Source organism: Aulonocara sp. 'chitande type north' Nkhata Bay, linkage group LG2 (assembly GCF_057382095.1).
Source record: "Aulonocara sp. 'chitande type north' Nkhata Bay isolate Kocher_YH1m ecotype deep benthic linkage group LG2, A_spYH_male_GT1.1, whole genome shotgun sequence".
NCBI classification, from domain to species: Eukaryota; Metazoa; Chordata; class Actinopteri; order Cichliformes; family Cichlidae; genus Aulonocara; species Aulonocara sp. 'chitande type north' Nkhata Bay.
The window spans coordinates 21,502,947-21,527,047 of record NC_141345.1 but is presented as its reverse complement, the minus strand read 5'-3'; the positions used below and the strand labels follow the sequence as shown (position 1 = coordinate 21,527,047).

At 38.7% G+C, this 24,101-nt stretch overlaps 1 protein-coding gene across 1 annotated transcript in view; it reads left to right on the top strand.

The window, feature by feature from the left end:
• ctnna1 (catenin (cadherin-associated protein), alpha 1) overlaps nucleotides 1-24,101 on the top strand; it is a 77,608-nt gene that overhangs the window by 41,834 nt on the left and 11,673 nt on the right. The window contains exons 10-16 of the mRNA XM_086309904.1: nucleotides 3,737-3,829; nucleotides 4,314-4,470; nucleotides 5,334-5,534; nucleotides 8,733-8,884; nucleotides 12,144-12,254; nucleotides 16,404-16,585; nucleotides 21,527-21,632. Of these exons, the coding sequence (XP_086166030.1) occupies nucleotides 3,737-3,829; nucleotides 4,314-4,470; nucleotides 5,334-5,534; nucleotides 8,733-8,884; nucleotides 12,144-12,254; nucleotides 16,404-16,585; nucleotides 21,527-21,632 (1,002 nt within the window). The remainder of the gene's footprint in view (nucleotides 1-3,736; nucleotides 3,830-4,313; nucleotides 4,471-5,333; nucleotides 5,535-8,732; nucleotides 8,885-12,143; nucleotides 12,255-16,403; nucleotides 16,586-21,526; nucleotides 21,633-24,101) is intronic.

The window sequence follows — 24,101 nt, the reverse complement described above, 5'->3', positions numbered from 1 at the left end:
TTGCATTTTGTCATTTTTACATTAACCTTTTTAATTATTTTTTTATGTATCCCATCCCTGGTTAATTGGCAAAAGCACACAGTCAAGTATTATCTCACTTCTCAGGAAAATTATTCCTGTAAGCCAACATCAATACAATCGGCTGAACAGTAAGCAGTTCACAGTAGACCTCTTGGCTTTCACCTTTAAATAAAAATGGTTGACATTTACCTTCAAATGCATGGTAGGAAGTAGGTATTGAACTGTGCTGTGGGCCGCTCTAGATTAGAGCCTTTGCCAAACAATATATATGCAAATCAATAGAGCTGGAAAGACCTAGAGAGAGAAGTTGAAACATGTTTGTTTCTTTATAACATATGGAACAAAAATGCTTTAAATGTAGGATGTCCTCTGTTCAGTAGCAGGAATAGCAAAGAGCAACCAGTCTCTGGCTGTGTTTTGTATGACATCGCAGGTTGCGCAATTGTAGTCTGCCGTAAGGCAAATGGCCTATTACATTACACACATTTTTATGAAAGCTACATTATGACTGACCCATATTTAGAGAATGAGGGGGATACAAAAAACTGCATTCAATTTGGCATGCACCAAGCTGTGTAAGGCTCTCATCCAGGCAAAGGGATGGTTGTCACATTATGCAGAGGGTTACTTATTTACCTCATTTAGATAAGTTGTTTGTTTTTGAGTGCACACTCAGTTCTGAAATATAAGCTTTGGAGTGTGAAGCCACTATAAGTCATAAAGATGTGCTACATAGCAGGTTGAGATGCAGAGATGTGCATTACTGATGGTATAATCAGCAGTGGAAAGTGAATTTACTGGTAAACCCCACCTAAGGATTTCTTTTGTTTAAGAAAAAAAATTAAGCATTGCCCTAAAGCTTGCTTTTTTTAATGTTTAAAAAAAACAACAACAACAAACTTGCACCCATTATCCATAACTCTAAAACCGGTCACTAAATATTGTGTTCCCTCATGTCAGTAAAACAACTCTTGGTAATCAGCTTTTCCATGAGTGCATGGAGTTAATCAGTGTATTTAATCTTACCTGTCAGTGGTATTATGTCATTGACATGTGAATGACCAGTTGTACACCCTTTTATTTTAAAAAGATTTGGTGTCTGAATACCTTATCCATTAGACCTGAACATCAATAACTTTTTTTTTAAGCTTGATGTATGGACGGTCACACTGCAGTTGTATACTTGGCTCAATAGCACTGATACTAAACCACTGCAGTGATTAAGATATTTTATGCTAAATATATTATCCATGATATTAGCATAAGTTTGTAGTTTGTTGGATTATCTGTCCTTAGTGCAACTGCTTGATTGGGATAACTGTTACAGGGCCATAGTTATTTCAAATAAATGCAACCCCAGTGTCTCAGCTTTAACATATGTTTGGTATGTTCACTGTGAGAAATATGGGTTTGAGATTTGTAAATCATTGCTTTTTTTTTTTTCTTCACTTTTACATTTTACACAATGTCTCAGCTTTCTTGGAGTTGGGTTTGTACGTATTGTTGATGACAGAGTACTTCTTTAACAAGGGGTTGTGTATTAAGGAATAGCTCTGTAGGACAGGAAGGTAAGAAAACGGGTGCACTTTTGTAATTGTTTGCATAGACTGTAAAGTCGGGCTCCCCTGATACTTTAAATGGTATGGTACAGTGTTGCAAGTGGAATGGCATCTCTCTATGCAGAAACATCTCCTTTCCCAGTGGTTCACAGGGGGCGTCATCAAAAGCTTTTGTGAAAGATCGTGCAAGTAAAAACACAGGTCTTTCCAGTTTTTCTTCATGTAACCACTCTTCATTCGTCCTCATGGATTACTAAATGTTCTCCCTCTGGTTCCAGTATGTTTGAATAGCGATGTAGAATATGTTTATATCAATGTTTCAGTGCTTTAGCTACACAGTGAAGAAAGTGCTTCTCATCAGCAAATTACTCAGACATTTTAAGGTTTGAAAGGGGCTCCTCAATGCAATACTTTGGCAGCCAGTGATGCACCAGCCCATCAAATAAGATGTTTTTTGTTTTTTCTAATAAGTATTATTTTCTAATAAGTATTATTTCCCTGTCTGTTAATGGTACCAGAGGAAGAATATCATCACAGAAACCTGTTTTTGAATAGAAGTTGATTAAAGGAAAAAGATAAATTGAATGCCTAAGCTGAGCTTTGTTCATTCCTTTTCCAACCTCGTGTTTTTGCTCCAATCAGACATATTATTAATGTACGTTTTAAAATTCAGTGTGTCACCTTGGCTGACAGTTTTGTTGTGCTTTTTGACCCAGACGTCAGTAAAGTAGTAAATTAGTGACCAAACTTTAACAGATTTATGTGTGGGAATACAAAAATAAGAGCAAAGCTGTTGGACTCCTAGTGCTTTTGCTGTCATGAGTTGGTTTAGTCCTTTGTAATTGATTATGTTTCAGCACATTTTCTATCTGTTGAATAATCCCATTTTGGCGCAGTTCCTCACATCCCAGGCATTCTGTTACAGCATTGCTGCCAGTATATGCCAACCAAAATGGGAATCTTCAAAGCCTTTGACCTAAATTTATGTCGCTATAAGTAGATGTCTAATGTAAAACTTGAGTATGAAAGACTATTTAGAGATAATTGTAGGAGAGCTTTATTTTAGTCAAGACAGAAAAAAATTACTGATGTTAGCAGCTGCAGGCAAGATTTGCTTAGTTTAGCACTCCCGTTCTCACTCTACTGCTCACTTTTTGAAAGTGTCATTAATATTTGCCTCTCCAGGAGCGTAATGGCAATCTGGCAGTCTTGTGATTCAGTCACTGAGAATAACGATATCCTTGAGTTAACCAGCTACAACTTAGATTTCCATTTGGTGAAATTTACTTTTATTCTGGGAATTGAATACAGAACTTTCCCAACAGCTCGGCTTTTGTTTTTCTTCCTACTTTTTTGGTTTCTCCCTCTGTGTCATCATATTGTATCCTTTTTAGCAGCTTTATAAATTAATCCACAGCAGTGGGTTTGTATTCCACAGGGATTAGTTGTATTGCAGAGCTGCTCCATTTCTGACGGAAGAATCCCTAAACCAGGCTACCATAATGAACTTATCCAAGTTTAATTATGTATCTACAGTATGTATGGCGTTTGTTTCTGTTTTTTCTCAAAATTAGTGCAGTGCCCCGTTCAAAGTGCTGCCTTTATTCAGAACAGGCTCGCAGCATCTGAGATTTGTGGCGAGAGGAATGGTAACAAAATGGATAAATGATTTGGGTTGCTAACACCCACTCTGCTTGAGCCAACACTGCACTTATTGGTTCCTGTGAGTTAGAGGGACCATTTCAAGCAATGGAAAGACAGACACTAGCAATTAAGTGTTTAAATTTTCATATTGTGATTATTTTCTTATTACAAATATCAATATTTATCACAGCTATCGGTTTTGTTACTTGCTGTGAAAATGTGCTGAAAGTATATTAAAACAAACTGAAATTGTCTTAACAAATGTTATATTGATTGAGGGTTATAAACAAAAAAAGACCACCACTGAATATGAACAATTTAGTTTTGACTGTGGTTTTCTTCCTTTTTATTTGAATAATTTATAGCTCCACGCCTCAGCCAAGCGTGATACAAAGCTTTGTACTGAAAACAAACATCTAGCAGGGTAATCACACATGTTGTTTTTTGTTGTTGTTTTTTTTTTGTGAGATTTCTTGCCTTTGGTTAACAATTTTGTTTTTTGTTCATTGTAGGTGGCAAATCTGGCATGCTCCATTTCCAACAATGAGGAAGGGGTAAAACTGGTCCGTATGGCTGCATCTCAACTAGAAAGTCTTTGCCCCCAGGTATGTTTGCCCCCAGCTGTCACCCAGCTCAGGTCTTGGAGCACATCCAAAAGTCAATAAATTTAATTGCAAGCACATACTGTCTTCAGCAAACAACAGTTGAAATCTGTTTACGTCTCTAACCTCCCTTTTGTGTGTGTGTGTGTGTGTGTGTGTGTGTGTGGTCAATCTTTTGACCATTGAGTCCATTTTTTCCACACACCTGCTGCTAACGCTCTTTTTAAGCTCATCTAATGAGTCCCATTCATCCTGAGCTATGATATCCACAGATGTTTCTTAGTCCAAAACAAACAATCTATTATTTTTGCCCTAGTCAGTATCTAAAAACACTCCCTGTAATCACCTCTAGAAATTAATTTTCTTCCTAATTCAATCCTAACATTGAGCTAGGGAATGGGGTCTTCGTGCAATCAACCTATGCTAATGTTGTGGCTCAAGGCTATGTTGTAATTGAGCTTTAATGGTTGTAATTGGGTGATTACAGGTGATTAATGCAGCGTTAGCCCTCGCTGCCAAGCCCAACAGTAAGGTGGCCCAGGACAATATGGATTTGTTCAAGGAGCAGTGGGAGAAGCAGGTTCGTGTCCTCACTGATGCTGTCGATGACATAACCTCCATTGATGACTTCCTTTGTGTGTCTGGTAAGTCTTGTTCATTTGCATGTCATAGCCATGAGGAAACAAAATAAGTTTTTCCAAATAGTTGTAATGGTCTGGATTTTATTATTCGTGATGCTTATAGACTAAACGCAGTGCATAACGGAGGAAAAACCTTTTTATACGGTCTGTGGTAGTAGTGTTTCCTCGTGAGTCGCAGTCACGCTGTACACTTCTCAGATATATATATATATCTGACGTGGCCTTAGCAAAATGTTTAAACGTAGAAGACCATATTTGTCACCATTATCCACACAACAGAGTGATTGAGATTGTAGTGCAGTACTAACCACTGTTATTTGATTTAAAATATAACGTATGTATGTAAGATGCATAAGCCATCTTAATTCTCCCTTTGTCCAACAACAAGCATCGGTTCACTCTCCAAGGTATCATTATGCGCTATAGAGAAAAACCCAGAAGCATGAACAGAACTACATCTATATTTGACATCCTGTCATGGATGTTGAAGCACACAAATGGTTTAGAGTCCTCATTAAGCATTAAGCAGAGTGGCTTCTCTGACCTCCAGCCAAGGACAGACTGTAATTTACACAGTGGACATTTGCATTTTATAGGCGCTCATTAATAAGTATTCTAAGAATTGGTTTTCAAACCCATACCTTCCAACAAACGCATATTATGTACTTGAGTTTTTCAGTGGCTTTTAATTTCAGGACTAACTCAGGAATGAGAACTTCCTAATAATTTTTTTTTTAGACTGTCACATTATGTATCATATTATACTGTAGTCGTTTTGATTAAAATAAAGTGTGGGTGTGTGTGGAGAGGTCTGACTGTCCGTCCGGGCTGTACACTAATAATTTCACACTGCTTTATGTCCCCAGAGAACCACATCCTGGAGGATGTGAATAAGTGTGTCATTGCTCTGCAAGAGAAAGATGTTGATGGTTTGGACCGTACCGCCGGGGCTATTCGAGGCCGTGCTGCCAGAGTTGTCCATGTGGTTACTTCAGAGATGGACAATTATGAACCTGGAGTCTACACAGAGAAGGTTTTGGAGGCAACAAAGCTCCTTACTGATACAGGTACCACAGAAACAAGTTTACTACTAAATAAATTTAGACAAATACTGAGAGGGTAGACACGGTAACACTTGCTAATGTAGGTTACTCCAAGTTAAATGAGAAGGCAGTGGGTCCATGGGCATGGATGGCGTCATGGTTGCTGTGTCCATATTTTATATACATTGTGTGGTTAACACTTATACCGTATTTTCCGCACTATAAGGTGCACTTAAAATCCTTTAATGTTCTCAACTCGGCAGTGTGCCTTATCTGGTGCAGCTTATCTATGAATTCTGGCTGTTTACTGACTTCGAGCCGGTTTTATGTGGTACACGCCGCTCAAAAATCTGTCGAAATGTTTTAGTAGGACTTTGCTGAGCTACGAAGCCGCACCGCTTGATGGATTGTCTGAGCGTTATGGCTACCGTATTCCGCGTCAGGCCCCAAAGTCAAACGAACACTGTAAATTCTTTCATCTTTAATAAAATGATCAGTGTTGCTGCTTTACCAGGTGTAACAATTAAGTTTAACATCCAGGCATCCATGAAAACAGAATATATTAAATTTAACGGAGTTAGAAGTTAGCAGAAAGTTAGCTCGCTAGTTTTGCTAGTTAACTAAACACGATATATCTTGTTCTGACTGAGAGATTTCTAGCGACACATTTATGTTAGCATACCAAAGCATAACACAGTGAACCTGGAGAATGAACACTAACTTTTTTCCACTTGATAAAAGTTCCCAATGTGGTTTTTTTGACAAATGCAATTGCATGGAAAATTACTGTAAACGGACCAAACTTCAGTAGGGGAGAACAACTGAGATAATCCAGCCACAATATGAGGTTAGTCATTAATATAAGAACCTCTATTAGTCCCACACGTGGGGAATTTGTTTTGTTACAGCAGAAAGTGGACAGTGCAAAGTTACATAGCAAAAGTTAGAAAAACACTGGAACAACATACTGTTGTTCCAGTGTTTATAGAGCAGCTACCAGCGAATTCAACATTAATGAATCAATTGTAAGGAAGTGGAGGAAGCAAGAGGAATGAGTTGAGTAAAGTTTGACTTATCTGTTTTGTTTCGATTAATGCGCCTTATAATCCAGTGCGCCTTATGTATGAAAACAGACCCATTTGTCGACAGTGGGCCTTATAATCCTGTGCACCTTATGGTCCGAAAAATATGGTATTTATGATCTACTTACATGGACTGACACACTAGGGGCCATAATGGCATGAGCGTGATAGTCTTTCTTTGATGTCTGTCTTGTTTTTGTGTAAAAACGGTTGACAAGAGTATAAAAAGATTAACTACTAAAGGGCTTTAAGATAATAGGGTCCCCCAGTTAAGCTCTTGCAGACTAGGAGAATCTGTAGATCACAAGTTTGTTTGTTTGTTCTTTCCTAAGATTTTATTTTTATTTTGAGAATAGCTTTAGTTGCTTTCAAGAATGAGCTTATTTTGGTTATGCTTATATATTTATTATAGGTGGTGGTAGTACTAGTACAATACAAACGCAGCACTTTTTACAAACAGAACCAGAGGTATGCATGTTTAGACAGGTTGTCTGTAATGTGGTGCACTGTACTGTTGGAGTATTTGTGTACAAATTAGTAGTCATACACATGTATAAAGAATTTCCTTTAATTTAATTTGATCAAAAAGCCTCTAAAATCTTTACTTTTTATTTTTAAAAAGGTGGAGAGACCCTGCTCCATCCACTTTATCTTTGGTACATTGCCTGGTGCTAAAACCACACTAGTATCTGCCTGCAAAGTTGTTTCTCAGAAGTCTGCCCTTTATTTGATTTGTCTTTGCTTTGGATGTTTTTGAGCATTTGAGTGCTGGTGGCATTTTAAAAGGCAACTTGTATGAATCTAGAATTGGCTTGTGAAATGCAATTTTCTGTTGAATGAGCCTGAGACATTTTGAGTTCTTCCACAATTCATTATGGTGCATTGTGTGATATGGTCTCTCACACAGCTTGCATTACTAGTCAGTATGACATGACGGTCACTGTTAACCCTTCAGTAGTATTCTGTTTTAATCCAAATTATGACGTAATCAATCTGTCATAGGTTCAAAGACTGAGTCATATTACAGTTCCTTCCACCTGTGCTATTATATTGCAGTTTAATGTGTGGAGGTTTTTTGTCCTTCAAAGGACAAATTCCAAAAAATATTTTGCAATGCAATAGAGAGAGGGGGGACAATATTCACCAGGGCAAAATAAATCTTTATTAGCCTCTATTTTCAGTTTGTCTGAATGTTGAGGTGCATTTATACAATGTTTTCCACCAGTTAGTAAGAATGTTTAAAGTTCATTATCTATGGATTCACTAACAATACAGTTATTTATTAACACTTTTTTTTTTTTTTAAATGGGAACTTACTTGAAAGAGTCAGTTGTGATAGTTTAAGGAGAGTAATCACTGTGACTGAAAAAGCCTGGAGGTTGTAAACACAAAACCAAATCTGCTTTTTAATCCTGCTGCTCCCTCCCTCAACATTTGCATCTTGACACCCATGATGTTCTCATGAAGTTGCAGCAAAATGCAACTCTCTTAATGCAGTGCTTTAAGTGGTGTCTATGCATATGTCCTGGTGAGTCCTCCAGAGCATTCTGTGCATTCATTTAAGGCATTGAGTAGACACCAGTGCAAATTTCATTAGGTTTAATATAACACTTTGTAATTATGAATTCTGACACCACTATCTTCGTTTGCATTTAATTTTAATTCAACATCAGACCAGAACTATTGTTCAATATTATCACTGGGGCGATTGATACTGATAAGTCGATTAATGTAATTTCCTTACTAGACTAACAGTATGTGTCAAGTAGCTTTATAACCCAAGTTACACTAAGAGAAATGTGATGGATGTAAAATGAAAAATAGGCCCAAGGTAAATTACTCTGATATAAGGATAAATATTTACAGAAGTGTATCTAACAACATTGTCAGTTCTGCTTATGGAACGCTATCTGATCAGTTTTTACTGTAGGAAAAAAAAGACCTACAGAGGTTTTCAGCATCAATACAGCTGCTTTATTATTTGTTTCTGACAGTACAGAAACGGTAGAAATGAGGCTTACATGTTAGTGAGTTGTGTACGGTTTACACTGCCGACACAATTCATTCAACATACAGCTGTCAGGAAAAGCCACATCAGATTGATAAAGGAACTGATCAACTTCATCTCTGCTTCCTGTAGTCATGCCACGGTTTACAGAGCAAGTGGAGTCTGCAGTGGAAGCCTTGAGTGCAAACCCCTCACAGCCTGTGGATGAGAACGAATTCATTGATGCATCGCGCCTGGTGTATGATGGCATTCGTGACATCCGTAAGGCTGTCCTCATGATCAGAGTGAGTTGCACAGTTTTGTTTTTGTTTGCATGTTTTTTTTTTTCTTTCTTTTTTTTTAAATCGAATTTATTATTTCTAATGCAAAGTAAGGCTTCATATTGTCATCTATTTTTCTCTTTCAAATTGTGACAGTGAGAGTTCTGACGGAGGATTTTTGATGTGGTTTTTAACAGCTTTTGAACAGAAGTCATATGCTTGGAGTTGCTCTATTGTTGCCATATGAGTAGTAATATCCAGATTAGCTTTTTATCTATAATTGTGAGAACCTGTACACATGCAGTCTTGGGAACCTATGATTAACTTGTCTCAGGCAGTGGCCAACCTAATTGAACAGACTTGCAATTTCGGATAACAATGGGTTTAGTTGTCTGTGGCATAATGCCTTTTAGTTGTGTCCCATGGATGAAGAAAACATTTCCATCAGGGTAAAACGTTTCATCATAGGATCACTAAGAACAGTTTGGGCATTCAATCACAAATGGACTCAATCCATATTTCCTCTAAAATGAAGAAAAGTGAAGGGGGGAAACCCACACAGCCTGTAGGAAATAAGATTCTGGGGGAAAGTTGTTTTTTTTTTTTTTGTCTTTCAACATATTACCCCCTGTAGCTAAAGTACCTGAAACTGCCAAATTTGATTTCTCAGTAGGGAGCAAATTTCTTTAAACCACTTGTCATGTTTAACAGTACCAAATTATGTATTTATCACACTAAGATACAAAGTGCTGGTTGCTGTCTTCTATTATTTTCAACACTTTTTTAAAATTGAAAACACTAGCCTTGAGAGCACATTTTGTTTTGACAGTGGTCCTTAACTCTTATTAATAATCCTGCTCAACCACAAACAAAAAAGCAATAACAAATGAAAAGAGGAACATTATCCTGCTTTTGCATTTTAATAAGTGAATGATTTAAGATGGAGGGTTTAATTGGCTTTCCTTAATTGAATTGCAGGCCAAAGAACTATATTTTAAGACTAATTTCCATCTGCCCTAGCTCCACTCTTCTTACCCTTTTTGTTTCAGACCCAGCGGTGAACATTGGGCTTATGGTTTGGGCTGAATACTACCTGGTAGATTTGTGGGCAGGTGTAATTTGGCGTGTGTGACTGTTAACGGGACTTATTAAGCAGCTTTGCTCATAATGTATCTGTTAGCTTTATTCTGCCTTTAAGTGCCAGCTGGAGAGACTGATGAGATTGAACCTTCACCCACCACTTTCTAGAGAAGGCAAAGGAAAAAAATGGATTAGTGTTATCTCTGCATTTGTTATTTCAAGCAGCATCTACACAGCACACTCTTTAATCTTAGTCTTAATTACTGTTTGTTATAATAAGATTAAAGGCGTATCAAAAGCATTGATCTAGACTGATTCAATTGCAGGCTAAACTGTCATTCAAGGGTTTTTCTGTGGGCACGTTCAATTCTGAGTCCAAAGAAATATGAAATCCTCCTAACAGCTGCGCTGAGATGGCCACGAGACAGCTTCTCTTCAGGGCATGTCCACTCACATGTACAAACCCACCCTCTTGCTGTCTTTCTAAAAATCCCCACATGCAAGGCCCTAGTCTTAAATCAAAACAGACAAGAGTGTGGTTGGGGCTGCTTAAGATAGACTCATCTTTAACCTCTATAAGTAGTGCACAGACAGTCTGTTAGATGTCCCTTGAATATTTGACAGGCAGACAGACCCCTCTCCCAACCTCCAGTGACATCAGAGAATATGCCTCCTAGACATGAAACGGTCTCGAAGTCAGCGAGCCACTGACAGTTAGGTACAGAGGGCAGCTGTTACCGTATGATTTGTGCGGTGCATCACAGCCCAAGGTGATTTTGCTGCCTCTGTCCTAAAAGAAGAAAAAATTGTCTCAACCCACAGAGGCTATGAGCAGAATGTCACAAAAAGAATAAAACTGGGGTTATTTCAGTGTTGAACTGTCTCATTCATATTTACAACAGGAGGGAAAAAAAATTCTGGTTAAGGCTATGTCTGTTTTCCAGCTCTGTCATAATGCTATAATTTCACCTCTTGCCCTGTACACTTGTAATTATTGCATTTCAGATATCATCTGTACATGTATGCGTCATGAAGGCGTTACAGGTGACATGGATAATTGCAGCTTTCAGACACGGTAGAAATACAGAGAATTATCACCTAAAAACCTGATTAACATATTTTCCCACAATGTGGAAAAAGTGGGTTTTAACTTCATTTACCTTGACAGCAGGTTTTCAATATGTTGTCTTTTTTTAGACTGCAGGCTATTGTTGTCACTTCTCACAGTAGTTTCCCACTGGGTGCCCACCATGAGTTATGATTTCTGAGCCTCCCACGTTCACAGGTTATCTGTTGAACAGGCCGCAGCAGGTGATATCTCTGCCCCACTGAACAGCATTGTCTGAGTTGAAAGCGATGCCGATGAGTCACTACAGCTTTTGTATCTGAAACCATACCCATATTCCCTTGAGTACAAGAACATCTCTACATTCCCTAAAGCAGAGTAAGATTGTTCAGAGACTTTCAACTATTTTTTCATTACAGAAAGGAGGTAGTGAGAAAGCCGGATAAGCACAAGCCAGGGCGTCTGCATCCTAATGTCCCTTTATCTGTCCACATCATCTCCCCTGTTCCTACATATCAACTAACTTTTGCCTATCACTTAATATTGTATCTTGCCTGAAGCATAACCGGCAAAGATAAAGTTCATTTTATATATTAATAATATGGCAAATTGTTCCCTGTGGCTTGTTTTGCATTCAGGGCAAGAGGTAAAGGATCTGAGATGAAGTGGCAAAATTCTGGAAAAACACAATTCATGCCTCACTCGCCTTTCTGCAGATAGCGACAGATGGGCCTCTAAAGTGTTTTGCTCCCAATATGTTTCGTACCAGCTCATACCTTCATTTTCCCTCTCAAGATGCACAGGCAGCACATTACACTTGATTTACAAATTCATTTGGAGTTTACAGTTTCTCTACCAAGCTGTGGAGAGGGTAGACATTTATCTCATGCTGCCCTGTCTGGCAGCACTAAGGCATTTCTCATAGATGGTAAGCAGTTTTGCTATTTAATAGTGTTCACAATGCTGTAGTATGCCAATATTATTTTATGTTCCCCACTTATGTACAAACAGCTTTTTCTTACCTTATTCCACTTCATCTCCCATTTTTCTTTTCTCCCCTCCTCCTGGACTTTTTTTTTTTTTTGGGATGTTTGTCTTTCTTTTGACATCTTCTCATGCTCTGTTGTCCTGTTACAGACTCCAGAGGAATTGGATGACTCTGACTTTGAGACTGAAGACTTTGATGTTCGCAGCAGGACCAGTGTGCAGACAGAGGATGACCAGCTTATTGCTGGCCAAAGTGCACGGGTATGTTGTTCAGAGGTTCTGATTCTGTATTTACTCCTCTTCCTCTAAAACGAAGGGTCATCAAATTGCAACAATACTTTGGGAAAAATTGTGAAATATCCCAGAAAGAAACGCATCTCAAAAATGTATTTTCCTATGAGAAAATGGGTTGCTTCAGTGTGTGGCTTAACTGTATTTTTACATGGTTAAATATTAGCTGTGATACTGCATATTTCAGTATCACAGTTGAATATTGTCATCCAACTCTATAATATTTTTTATATATATGTATGTATATGTGTGTGTGTGTGTGTGTGTGTGTATATATGTGTGTATATATGTGTGTGTGTGTGTGTATATGTATGTATATATATAAAATTTTATTATTATTTTTTTTTTTATTTTTTTGGGGTGCAACGATACACAAAATTCACGGTTCGATATTTTTTCGATACAAAAAAAAATGTTCATGCCTTTTTAATTTGTCATTTATTAAAATTATAAATATATATTTTAACTCAAAAGTACAGTTTTTAAATTTAACCCTAACCCTTGTGCGCGTTTTTTATTTTGACAGCGAATGCGCACCTGCGGACCACTTATGTGCAGCCCTGGTTATTTAGCTCGTCATATTGCAGCCACAGAAATTCTTTTGTCCATGAAACCATAAAGCTGCACTTTCTTTTTGCCTTATAGTCTGATTTGTCATAACTTCTCCGTTTTGTGGTAAGCTTTTCTTTGGCTGTCACTTCTTCACCCTGACCTCTCTTATTTGGCTCAGAAGAAATGAAATATATATCCTCCTGCTTTTACACACGCACTCACATAAGCTCAGCGATTCTCTGCGCGATCAACCTCTCACATGTTTAAGCTTGCTGCGGGAGATTTCACTTGTCATGTTTGCATAGTAAGCTAACGATTAATAAGACTATGTCAGAGGAATTGGTGCACAAATTATCATCACTCACAGATCAGTGCTGTCGCTCTCTATACACAGTTCGCGCGATTGCAAAGTGAAAGCAAAAAAACAAGCGCAAATTCAAACGCGATTTCAATATGTCACATATTGACAGTGGCTCACCGATGCCAATGACATAATTACCCAGCTACATTTCTGAAAGAATGCAAAAGCATTGACATATATTTTTCTTCCTACAATAGCCCGACGGGCAGGGAAGAGATAGATTTTGGTAGCCCGACTGAAAAAAATCGCTAGCCCCAGGACGTCGGGCTAGCGATATTGCGAGCCCTGTATCTGATTGAGGAATCACTCATCTTTGGAAAAGAGAGTTTATTACAGAGAAATGTCTCTTTCCAAAATAAAAGCTATACTATCCGCTTCTTCTGGGCTATATTCTCAGCAGCATAAGGAGAATCATGTGCTAACAGCTGTCTAAATGACTCGGCTAAAGTTAGTAGCATGCTTGTTGTTTTTGTCTTTGCACTAGGATGATGTCGGCGTAAATGTGCAGTCATATTCGTTGTGTTCCCACTAGTGCTTTCAGGTTAATCTCGTTGAAATGACCTTAACGCCATAACACGGCAAATCTCCGTTAACGAGCTACCGCCGATCGCCCCGTGCATGGGGCTAGACGGCCAACACGTTAACGAGCTAACTGCGCTAACACACTAGCTCCCACCCATGTAATTGAGCATTGCATGGCACATCCAACATACTGTTTTACTTTAGTCCATGACTCGCTTACCTTCAGGGTCATACGTCACATGAAAACCAAAATAATTCCAAACGCCAGATCTGGAGAGCTTAACTTCTGTCTTGCTAGCTTGCCCTGCGCTCTTCCTTCTGACGATGCTGTCTGTGTTGAGCACTCAGTGGATCTGCGCTCGACAGTGCAGCCTAGGCGGAGTAGTCGAACGCAGATTCACTGAGCGCTCAACACAGACAGCATCGTCAGAAGGAAAGTTGATAAAATAAATTACAAATGTTGTATTGTTCGATACATATGCGTACCGAAGCGAAAGCACTGTATCGAACGGTTCAATATCGATACGAATATCGTTGCACCCCTAATATATATGTGTGTGTGTGTGTGTATGTGTGTATATGTGTGGTAGGTTTAAAAATATACTTGATGAGACAAATATCACTTGACTGGTGCAATAACATCAATTGGAATAGTTTATTTGAAGAGCAATTTTATATCTCTAATGAAATTTGAAGATGAGAAAAGTAGAACCAATACATTAGTCTTTCTATATTTGCAGGAAATATTTAGTCTTTTTTAACAGTATTCTAATATTAATGCTGTCCCAGCCATTGTTTATTTTTCAAACACTTCACCCACGTACTTGGTGATGATGGCTTGTCTTCTCAATAGCTCAAGTTATGGGGGGAAAAAGGTTTAACCATATAGAGCTCTTATATTCAACTTAAAATGGACCTGTTATGCTTTTACTTACTTTTTCTGTTTCTCAAAGAATGCATGGCTATAGATGAGTAGGACTCTTTTTGGCTAATGCTAAAAGATGAGCTGTTCTATTGATACAGAGCAATGATGGAGGATCAAAACTTTACATGAGTTTTAAGGAAACTGGCATCTTTAAGATATTTTTCTTAATATTTGGCCCCATTAATCTATCATTAAAATGTTATTGAAGAAAAGTGTCATAGTAGCCAAGCAGCTTTTTTTTTTTTTAAATTTTTTATTCTGAGTCATGCAAGCTCTTGTGCACACGTAAACCTGTTTATAAGCTATATTAATTACCCGAAGACAGTTGGTGACTCCAGAATCTTTTGCTCACTCATTTTAGCTGTTTTAAAAATAGAGGTTTTTCACTGCAAATGACCTTTTTAACAGTATTCATGGCAACAGAGACATTCTTCACTTACCTTTAAGCATAGATTGGAAATGTAATAAAAGCAGACAAATATAAAGCTCAGCAACAACACATGTATGCAGATGAGTTGGAATAAATTTTAAATTTTTAAGAAATGATGATAATAAGTCAACTTTGAAGTCAGTACTTTAAAGTTGACTTATTGTGTGAATTATGTCATCCAGTTTGCTTTCCTTCAGTCATCCATGCCATCTGGCTCTTAGATACCATGTCACAGACGGAACCAGTGAATGTTTGTTGACTGAGCAGTCTGCACTCTGTGAACTACCCAAAAAAGACTGAGCAGCTAGTTATTTTGTTTTCCCTGCGTGGTGTAACACACTGCGAATCCAATCTTTTGTGCCTCTGGACACCAGCTTTGTGTGTTCTTTTGTCATGAGATTACTTCAATACAACATTCACTTGGATAGGACAGAACTGCAGTTCTACAGTATTTGTACTACGCACCAAATTTGTTAAATTTAAGGTTAAACTTACTTGTAACTTTATATTTTAAGAATATAGAGAGATTGTACATGTCTTGATCTCAAGAATCCCTCATGGCTCCATTGGTACATTTCAAGTGTTTTTGTTGTTGTTGTTTTTAAATCGCCAAAGATGATCTATTTTGTTAGGTACAGTCTTTCCATCTGTGCACTGCATAAACAGCTCTTTTGAAGCTTATGTGCCTCTAGAGAGAGGGTCCCATTTATCAGCAATAGAATGAACACTTGTGTGATGATATTGGATTTCCTGCTCTTAAGTGTCTGCCTACTTTGGCCTGACAGGCTCATTCACTGAATGGCTGATGTCTGATTCCCTTCTTTGGAAGCTGCCCTCTTACTCTCCAGTCCAAAAGGATGGATAAATATGGTGATAAATACATCTTAACGTGAATAAAGTAGTTGTAACTAACTCCCCTTATACTGGTCTTCAGTGGCCAGAGGTGGTGAGTTCATATTTTTCCAAGATATGTTACATATGACTCACTTGCTCTGAACATAATTTTGAACCCAGCTTTGAATTTTGGGGATGAGAGAACAATATTATTTACTTATTTATTCAGAGGATACTTCAGGCAACCGTTATTCAGGCACATTGCTGAAAAGCAAGTTACACACCAAATAGTGAACAATTATGCATGTGTTTAAATTCTAAATAAAGGGTCACACAGTTGTGTAGGATATCTTGCTGCCTTGATATTCTCAGGCGTGGTTTCGAACAAGACTCACTCATTGATTATGGCCGCCAAACTTATGTTCATGGTATCAGCAACAGTATGTTTGGGTCTAGTTTGCTAACCATCCATGCTTTTCATAAATCCTCCTTCAGGCTATCATGGCTCAGTTGCCCCAGGAGCAGAAGGCAAAGATTGCTGAGCAGGTGGCCAGCTTCCAGGAAGAGAAGAGCAAGCTGGATGCAGAGGTATCCAAGTGGGACGACAGTGGCAATGACATCATTGTGTTGGCCAAGCAGATGTGCATGATCATGATGGAGATGACAGACTTCACCAGGTTAGTGTTAGTGGACTGCTTTAAAAGAATACCTTTGATTGGTAATTACTTTCATGTACTTGCACGGGGACAAAATACGTGCTGCATGTCAACTTCCCTCTTGCTCGCATTAATATTCTGTTGTTGTGCACTTCAGGCAAAATGCCTTCCAAGTCAGATTGCATATTTAACTTAAGCCTGTGTCAAATACAATCAGCCAGTAAGCCTACATTTGTTTTCCCAACATTTGCCCATATCTGCACAATGCTGTGCACCTAGTTTAGCAGTACCATTCATGCATCAGTGCCCTTTTCCTTGAGCAGCACTGTTGGTAGGATTTTGTGCTTGATTATTTTTCAGTCCTCCTTTAATCTTAATATGCACAGCCATAAGCAGTGTGTCAGATCTCCCTCTCTCCTGGTACATGAATAAAGCTCTGGAAGTGGGGATTCTCCATCCACAGAGCTGCTCTAAAGTGGCTGTATTCACTCTTGGTAAATGGTTCAAGAGGTGAAGAGCTCAGCAGGGACAGGTGAGACATTTTACACCAAAAAAGAGAGACTACATTTGAGCTATGGGTCTAAGGAAAGTAAAATAAAGACCTGTTAAATGTCATGATTTAATGTTATAAGCTGGTCAGCCACGTGTAATTACTGTCTAAATCAGCATTTTTTGTCAATATGCAAACTACTTGGAAGTGGAAGTGAGCTTGAAGTAAGTAGTAGATTCCCAGTGTTTTTTTTGTTTTGTTTTTTTTACCTGTACACAGTCTTTTTTTGTGCACATTTGGGACATGCGTTTTTATGCTATAGATGGTGAATAGTGCCTAAATTTGCTAAACTTCTATGTGCAAACTCTGTATCAGCAGCAAAATGAGAAAAGATTGACCTTAGTGTGTTGAGCCCAGATAGTCTTGTGGACAGATGGTAGCAAATGTAGTTAAACATGGCCTTATCCTGAAATTTTCATCAAGTCTGTTTTAGTGAACCTGTTGACATAAGAGATCTCGCCACTCTTGGCTCTGACTCTGCAGCAACATACACACCTTTGTACAGAAGTAGCAGCCAGTACCCTCCAAAGGCCTCATTAGAAATTTGGCTCTTTTTCAGTTCATCCTGGTCTTTGCCATTTGCTAACAGATTTGTTGGCTTTCACTTCACATCAAAACGCATCAAACCATAAACAACAAATTCAGTGATGAAGTTCTCAGTGCTGCATGTGACGGCTTTCTTTATTGTTGTTTCATTGTTGGATATACAAGTAAGTTCAGGACCTTGAAAATTCACAAAGGATGTGATACTGGCTTTTTCTCTCACCCGCTGATGATAGAAAAGTGTAAATCGTGACCCTTGCCAAGTACACAGTGGGGGCTTGTCCAAAGGGATTACTGATTATGGTTCACCAACATCACCATCTCTACATTACCTTCTAGCTTACAGTGTGAGTGCATTTGTATGTTGGCATGCACAAGTGGACATTTTGACTGGCTGCCTGTATTTGCGTCTGACTATATTTGTATGGCTGTGCCTTTTTAAATTTTCAAGTGAATTACTCAGAGGACGTTGTGTGTCTAACTCTGAGTCACCTCCGTAATGATGATGAAATGCTGCCTCTCTATCTTAATCTTCTGAATGGGTCAAAGATCCCGTCTCCTTGGCCAAAAAAGTGCTGGAAAGCTGTAGAGGATTTGAAATACTGACATAACCAGCAATCTGACCAGGGTTAAATAGGAACCAGTCATGTTTGCTTGCAGTACTTCTTATTCATGCAGAGGATTAAGAGAAAATTTTTTACATGACATGCAGATGATACTGCTCATCCTGGACTAAAATCAGTGCTTTTTAGTGAACTCGGACAGCCACATGCCTACTTCAGCTTTCATTATTTATCTAACAAATGCATTTTATCATTCGAAAATATTTTAGTTATAAGTTTTCAGCCAAAGATTGACAAAGCTATAATAAAAATAAGCATGACTAATAAATCTTTGAGAATTTGCAGTATGAATGTGAGTGAACATTTGATGAGTTGCTTTGTTTGTAGCCTTTCACCTCTCTTACAGTTTGCAAAATGAAATCACAAAGTCAATTTATTAACCCAGTTAAACTTCAGTGAATGGTAACTCATGGACTATTTTTATGTGAGTAATAAAAGAGAAATGCTTTGTTCTATTAGATAGAAAATGAGGCACCTTCATCAATGTGATGAGCTGCTGACCTTATATGCAATTTCTTTATTTATCCTTTGAATATTTGAATTGAATTTATACATATAAGTCATACTTCTTCCAATTAGCACATTATATCCTCTCTGCTATGTTACTGCCATTTGAAATAAATTGAAAATGATGCTTTACAAATAGTTTTAACAGTCCACATAGTAACTGTGTGGAAGTTGTTCATTTAATCCCATAACTTAGCATTGTGGCTTTTCTTATTTGGCACTGTCAGGGAGTTTGGAATTGACTCTGTGTACGCTTGTCTCACATGCGTCCGTGTATGTGTGCGCGCGGGTTGGTCGACTGAGGGAACACGCATGGTCATTTGTCAGGCAGAATAAATATCTTCACATTATGCCTTCACTCTCACATGCAGTGGTAGCACATGGAAGGTCAGTAGTTGGCTAATTCAGCCCGCGTCCAAATTATTGCCCCCACAACCTTGAGCTGGCACAAAGCACTGCCAAGGTTAATGCTGTATGAGGTAATTGATCCAGACCTCCCTCCTGACAAATCTGCAGAGAGTGACTGAGATCCTTGTTGACTCTGCATCGCTTATGGCTGTATGGCAGCTCTCATGAATAAGGCATATGTGTATAGCTTGAGAACATGCAACATATTTGAAAGCCACCTGTCACAGTCTTTTGATGTAGAATGCTTCACATTGACACACGGACAGCTGTGTGGACAGATATGGAAAATGATGCTTTAATTCTTTTGCTTTAAACAATTTTTTTTAAGGAGGACATCATAGGTATATATTCGCAGTATAAAAATGATTACCATGTTTATGTATTCTAATGTGTTTTTTGGGGGCAAACTTCTGTATTATATTACCAACCTACAAATCTTTTTCTAAATATCGTCACAGCACCGTTAGCTCTCTCCAGGGGTTGACTTGTCCCCAGGGAGCTTCCAGTATGTGCACTGACGCGTGGCCTTTTCCACTAGGACTCTGGCTTGCTTTACATCAGAGCAGCAGAGGGAGAGCATGAGAAGGGAAGGGTTGGAGATGAGAGGAGAGGGAAGAGGAAGCAAGAGAACAGAACACAAAATTCCATCTGTTCTGGGTTGGATGGCTCATTTTTTTAGCCTGAAGAGAGAAGCTTTGAATCCAATTTGTGCCTCTTGCCAACTGTGTCCCAGAGTCCCTTGGGGGGGCAGAAAAGTGGCAAATGGCTGATAAGCTTTACAGTGGGTCAGGTCAGGGCTGGATTGACCTGTGCTGGGATGGGCTTTGTTTGGCTCAGGACGGGTCAGAAATGGATGTGTAATACTGTGGCAATGACCAAAGGCCTTAAATTGAATTGGATTCCAATTTTGCTGCTTTCAATTCTCTTGCCTTCTCTTCCTGCCTTCTTTGTCTCCAACTTGGATGGGGAAAAAAGAGAGAGAAGTTGGTGTGTGAAAGAAAAACTTGGATACTAATTGATCGCGCAAAAACAAATAAATTGGATTTAAGACTAATTCAGTAGTATGTTGACAACTTTACATGGCAGTGCTGCATGCAGGCGGGCAGACAAACCCTGGAAGAAGTCAGTAAAGTTTCCATTTGAGCAATATTAAAAAGTTATCAACCTGGCTTAAGAATTACCCAATATAAACAAACCCAACCTCAGGGGCTCACAGGCTAGTGTCCTTTTAGTGCTAGTGCCAGGCTCGGATAAATGGGAGGGTTGCATCAGGAATGGTATCCGGTGTGAAGTCTGCCAAATCAAGTATGCTTGTCCATCCAGTGTGACATTCCCTTGGGAAATAAGGGAGTAGTCTAAAGTACTTTGTCCGATAGCCACATTAGCTGTCTTCAAGTTATCATTACGTTAAGGCTTGCAATGGCAAATAATAAAACAACAATGTGGGAGTGTTGCAGCAAATGTAATCAGTTGCGTCCATGTGTAATATAAATGGAGATTGTTAATTTAACAGGGTAACACAATTATTTGTTTATTAAAAACTGTTACACTTCTCTAGAAGTGAAGATGAGAAAGTCTTCCAGCAACTAGAGACGAACAGTGGCAGCTTACCGTACCAAGTATGGAGCCAAGTGACCAGAAGCACAGAACTACCTCGGCAACCTAAAAATATTTAACTTATTGCACTATTGCGCAATCTTTATCCAAAAAGTCTCTTGCCCCTGTGTTATCAACCTTTGTCCTGTGTCTTAGCACTGTGATAAACACTTCAAAGTTGCTTAAAAGTTTCTAAGTAGATTTTTCTTATATTTTCTGTTGTGATAGAAGGCATGTGGTGCTATATAATCGCCTCTAGACAGTTTATTTCCAAGCAGTTTGTGGAGAAACAAAGTGTTGTCAGTTCATCAGTAAATTTTATGCATATTTTTTCAAGCTAATATGCGTTTTATTAGACTGAACACAAAGGAAAAATGAGTTGAAAACTTGATCTTATAAGAAGTCATGTAGGTGCTACAAGAGTTTGATGGTGCAGTGTTATAGTCCAGTTCTTTGAGAATAAACTTAAAGTCTAACCTCTGACTTTAAAGGACTATAACACATTCTCATCCCTGACAGAACAGCATGATGCCAGAGTGTTTTATGTGTATGGACATGTGTGTACCAGCGTGCACTTTGAATTTGGTGCAGTTTCCCTGAGGTGTTCCCGGTTCACGATACATTCTTGCTTCTGACCGAAAAAGAGGTCTCTAAAACAAACAGCTGCTCCTGCATATTGAATGAGCTTGCAATATATCAAAAACAGTCACTGATCTTTCCACGTCTTCTCCTCAGGGGAAAAGGGCCGCTGAAGAATACGTCTGATGTCATTAGCGCTGCCAAGAAAATTGCTGAGGCAGGATCAAGAATGGACAAGCTGGGCCGCACCATCGCTGACCATGTAAGTTAATATTAATCTGTAGACTACAGCTTCATTCTTAACATCAGAGTATGTTTAGCTTCGTAAGGTAGTAACATAAAAGATTTTGTTCTGTTTCAGAACATTTTAACTCATACATAATGTAAAATGGGACCAATCTCAGATCAGTGGCACATGTTTCAGACTACATGGAAAATTATTAACATTTTGATTAGTTTGTCTAATGCTACAAATTAGATTAGATGTTCATCATTTAAAGACAAACACACACAATTTTAATTGAAAATGGTAAAGGTCTGCCTGCTGGCATTGGAATACTCTTGTTTAGTTTCTCTAAAGTCCTATTCATTCATATCACCACATCTTTCCGTGCATTACAACATTTGGCAATTCAAACCCCTCCCCGAAGAGTTCCTTTGGCACCCTGTGATCAGGTCTTCTAAAGTTATTTTTTTTGTTTTGTTCAAAAAAATAAATAAATAACAGTAGTACATAACAATTCGTGTTTCAAGTTACATGGTGGTGTACTGTCAAGGTTTTCATTACCTGAATTTGCAAAGCTTTTGTTTTTTTTTTCCTTTGACAAAACTTTAACAGACAAAAACAGAAAACATCCACTACATGAATTACTCCCCCCCAATACTTCTTTCTTTTATTTGTTCTTTTGTCTATTTAGAAGCAAATCAAAGAAACAGGCTTGCGCTGTGGGGTCCTTTCAGACATTAACTGCAAAGTGTTGTGTGACTGTGATGCAATCCTTACCAGTATTTACCACTTCTTTCAGTGTTAAACCCTCATTCTTCCATCTCCCCCCTCCCACTTCCATCACTTGTTCACATCTATTCCCTGCCCCAGTGACTATGGTCCTTGACATCAGGAAACACACATTCAATTATCCATGGCCTCATATTTCACTTAAATACTTGCACTGTAGCGCTCCACAGGGAGACATGTTACATGATTTATCCCCCAACTTATTCATGTGCCGTCTCTAACGCTGGGGCTTACCTTTTTCTCTCCAACATGTATACATTTTGGTGTGAAATCATGGAAGAGTTTAGTTATGTTTTTAACAAGACACAGTTGTCAGTTTGAGGCTTTCTCCCTTAAATACATCACTTGCTCTTTGTGGTTTGACTATAATAGCTGTGGGTTTTGTCAACTTGTATTCAAGAACACAGTCACTCAGAAAGGCACTCACTCATTTTAGATGTCGAAGCCAACGAGTTTTATCAAAACTTTAACAGTTCTTTTACAGCTGATAATATAGGTGAAATGCTGCAAAAGGTAGAAGCCTGTTTGTTTCTTTTAGAGTTTAAATTAAATACTTCAGGGCAATAAGTTTACAAGCTGATTTGGGATTTATCCGTTTCTAATTACTTACTATACATGTACTTTAAGTTCCCCTCTGATTCAAATGGGAAGAGGTTTTTCAAGTATCCTTTCCATATTTCCTGCACAGGGAGAGGTCGTGGTTATTCCTTCTTGTAGCAGAAACATCTGCATTCAGCTTTAAGCAGATTCCACCCCCTATGGTCTGACATAATGAGCTGCTGGCCTCCTAATACCCTGCATATCTGATGTTTTATTTAAGATGGCCTCAGATCCTTAATATTACAACCCCACGTCTATCAAAAAGTAACAGTGCTACCTGTACTGACCTAATTGCATTTGAATCATCTGAATAGGGAATAAGCTCTGGAAAGTGACTTTTATATGCCTCAGTGCTGCTTTTAAAGATGCTTATTCACTTTAAGGAAAACAGCGCTATCCCCCAAAGAAAACAGATGGGTAACTGTGCAGGTGTGAGTGTGCATATCTGTGTGTGCATGCCTGCATGCAATCATGTCTGTTGACTGACATGCTTCTCCATTTGGCAGTCTGTGTGTGTGGATGTAATAGATTCAGGTACCTATTTTGCATTTATGTACTAAACTCATTGTAGGTACTTGTTTCTTTCTTTTCTGTGTATGTGTGTTTTGGTTATGTGTACGCACTATGAGAGGATTTTGGGGTTGGAGGCACTCAAAGTATGAATAAATGAAGAGCTTTGGCTGTTGAAACAGAAGTATTTGCCAAGAGTGAGGACCCCTTCAGCCTCTGAACCCATCCAGCTGTCCCTCTTAGCCTTTCTCTCTCAGCAGAGACCAAAACACTCGCAGATCAGGCGACACTCTCCCATAACACATCAGCCAAGGCTCCCAGGGATGGACATAGGGTAGAGACGAGGGGAATGATGGAGATGGGGGAGAGAGAGAGAAAGGGGGCATTGCATTTGCGTTGAGAGAGGTATGTCTCTCCTGAGAGATGAATCTATTAAGAGTGCTTCGCCTTTTAATTAGCAGCATAATTGCCAGGTGGCCATTTTTAAAAATTTATTTACGCAGGCTGTTTATTTTTAGGGCCATATCTTTAACAAAGCAGGAGATGCCACAGGCCCACTTGCAGCAAAGGCAGTGCGCTATAGGATGGTCTGCATACTCCATCAGC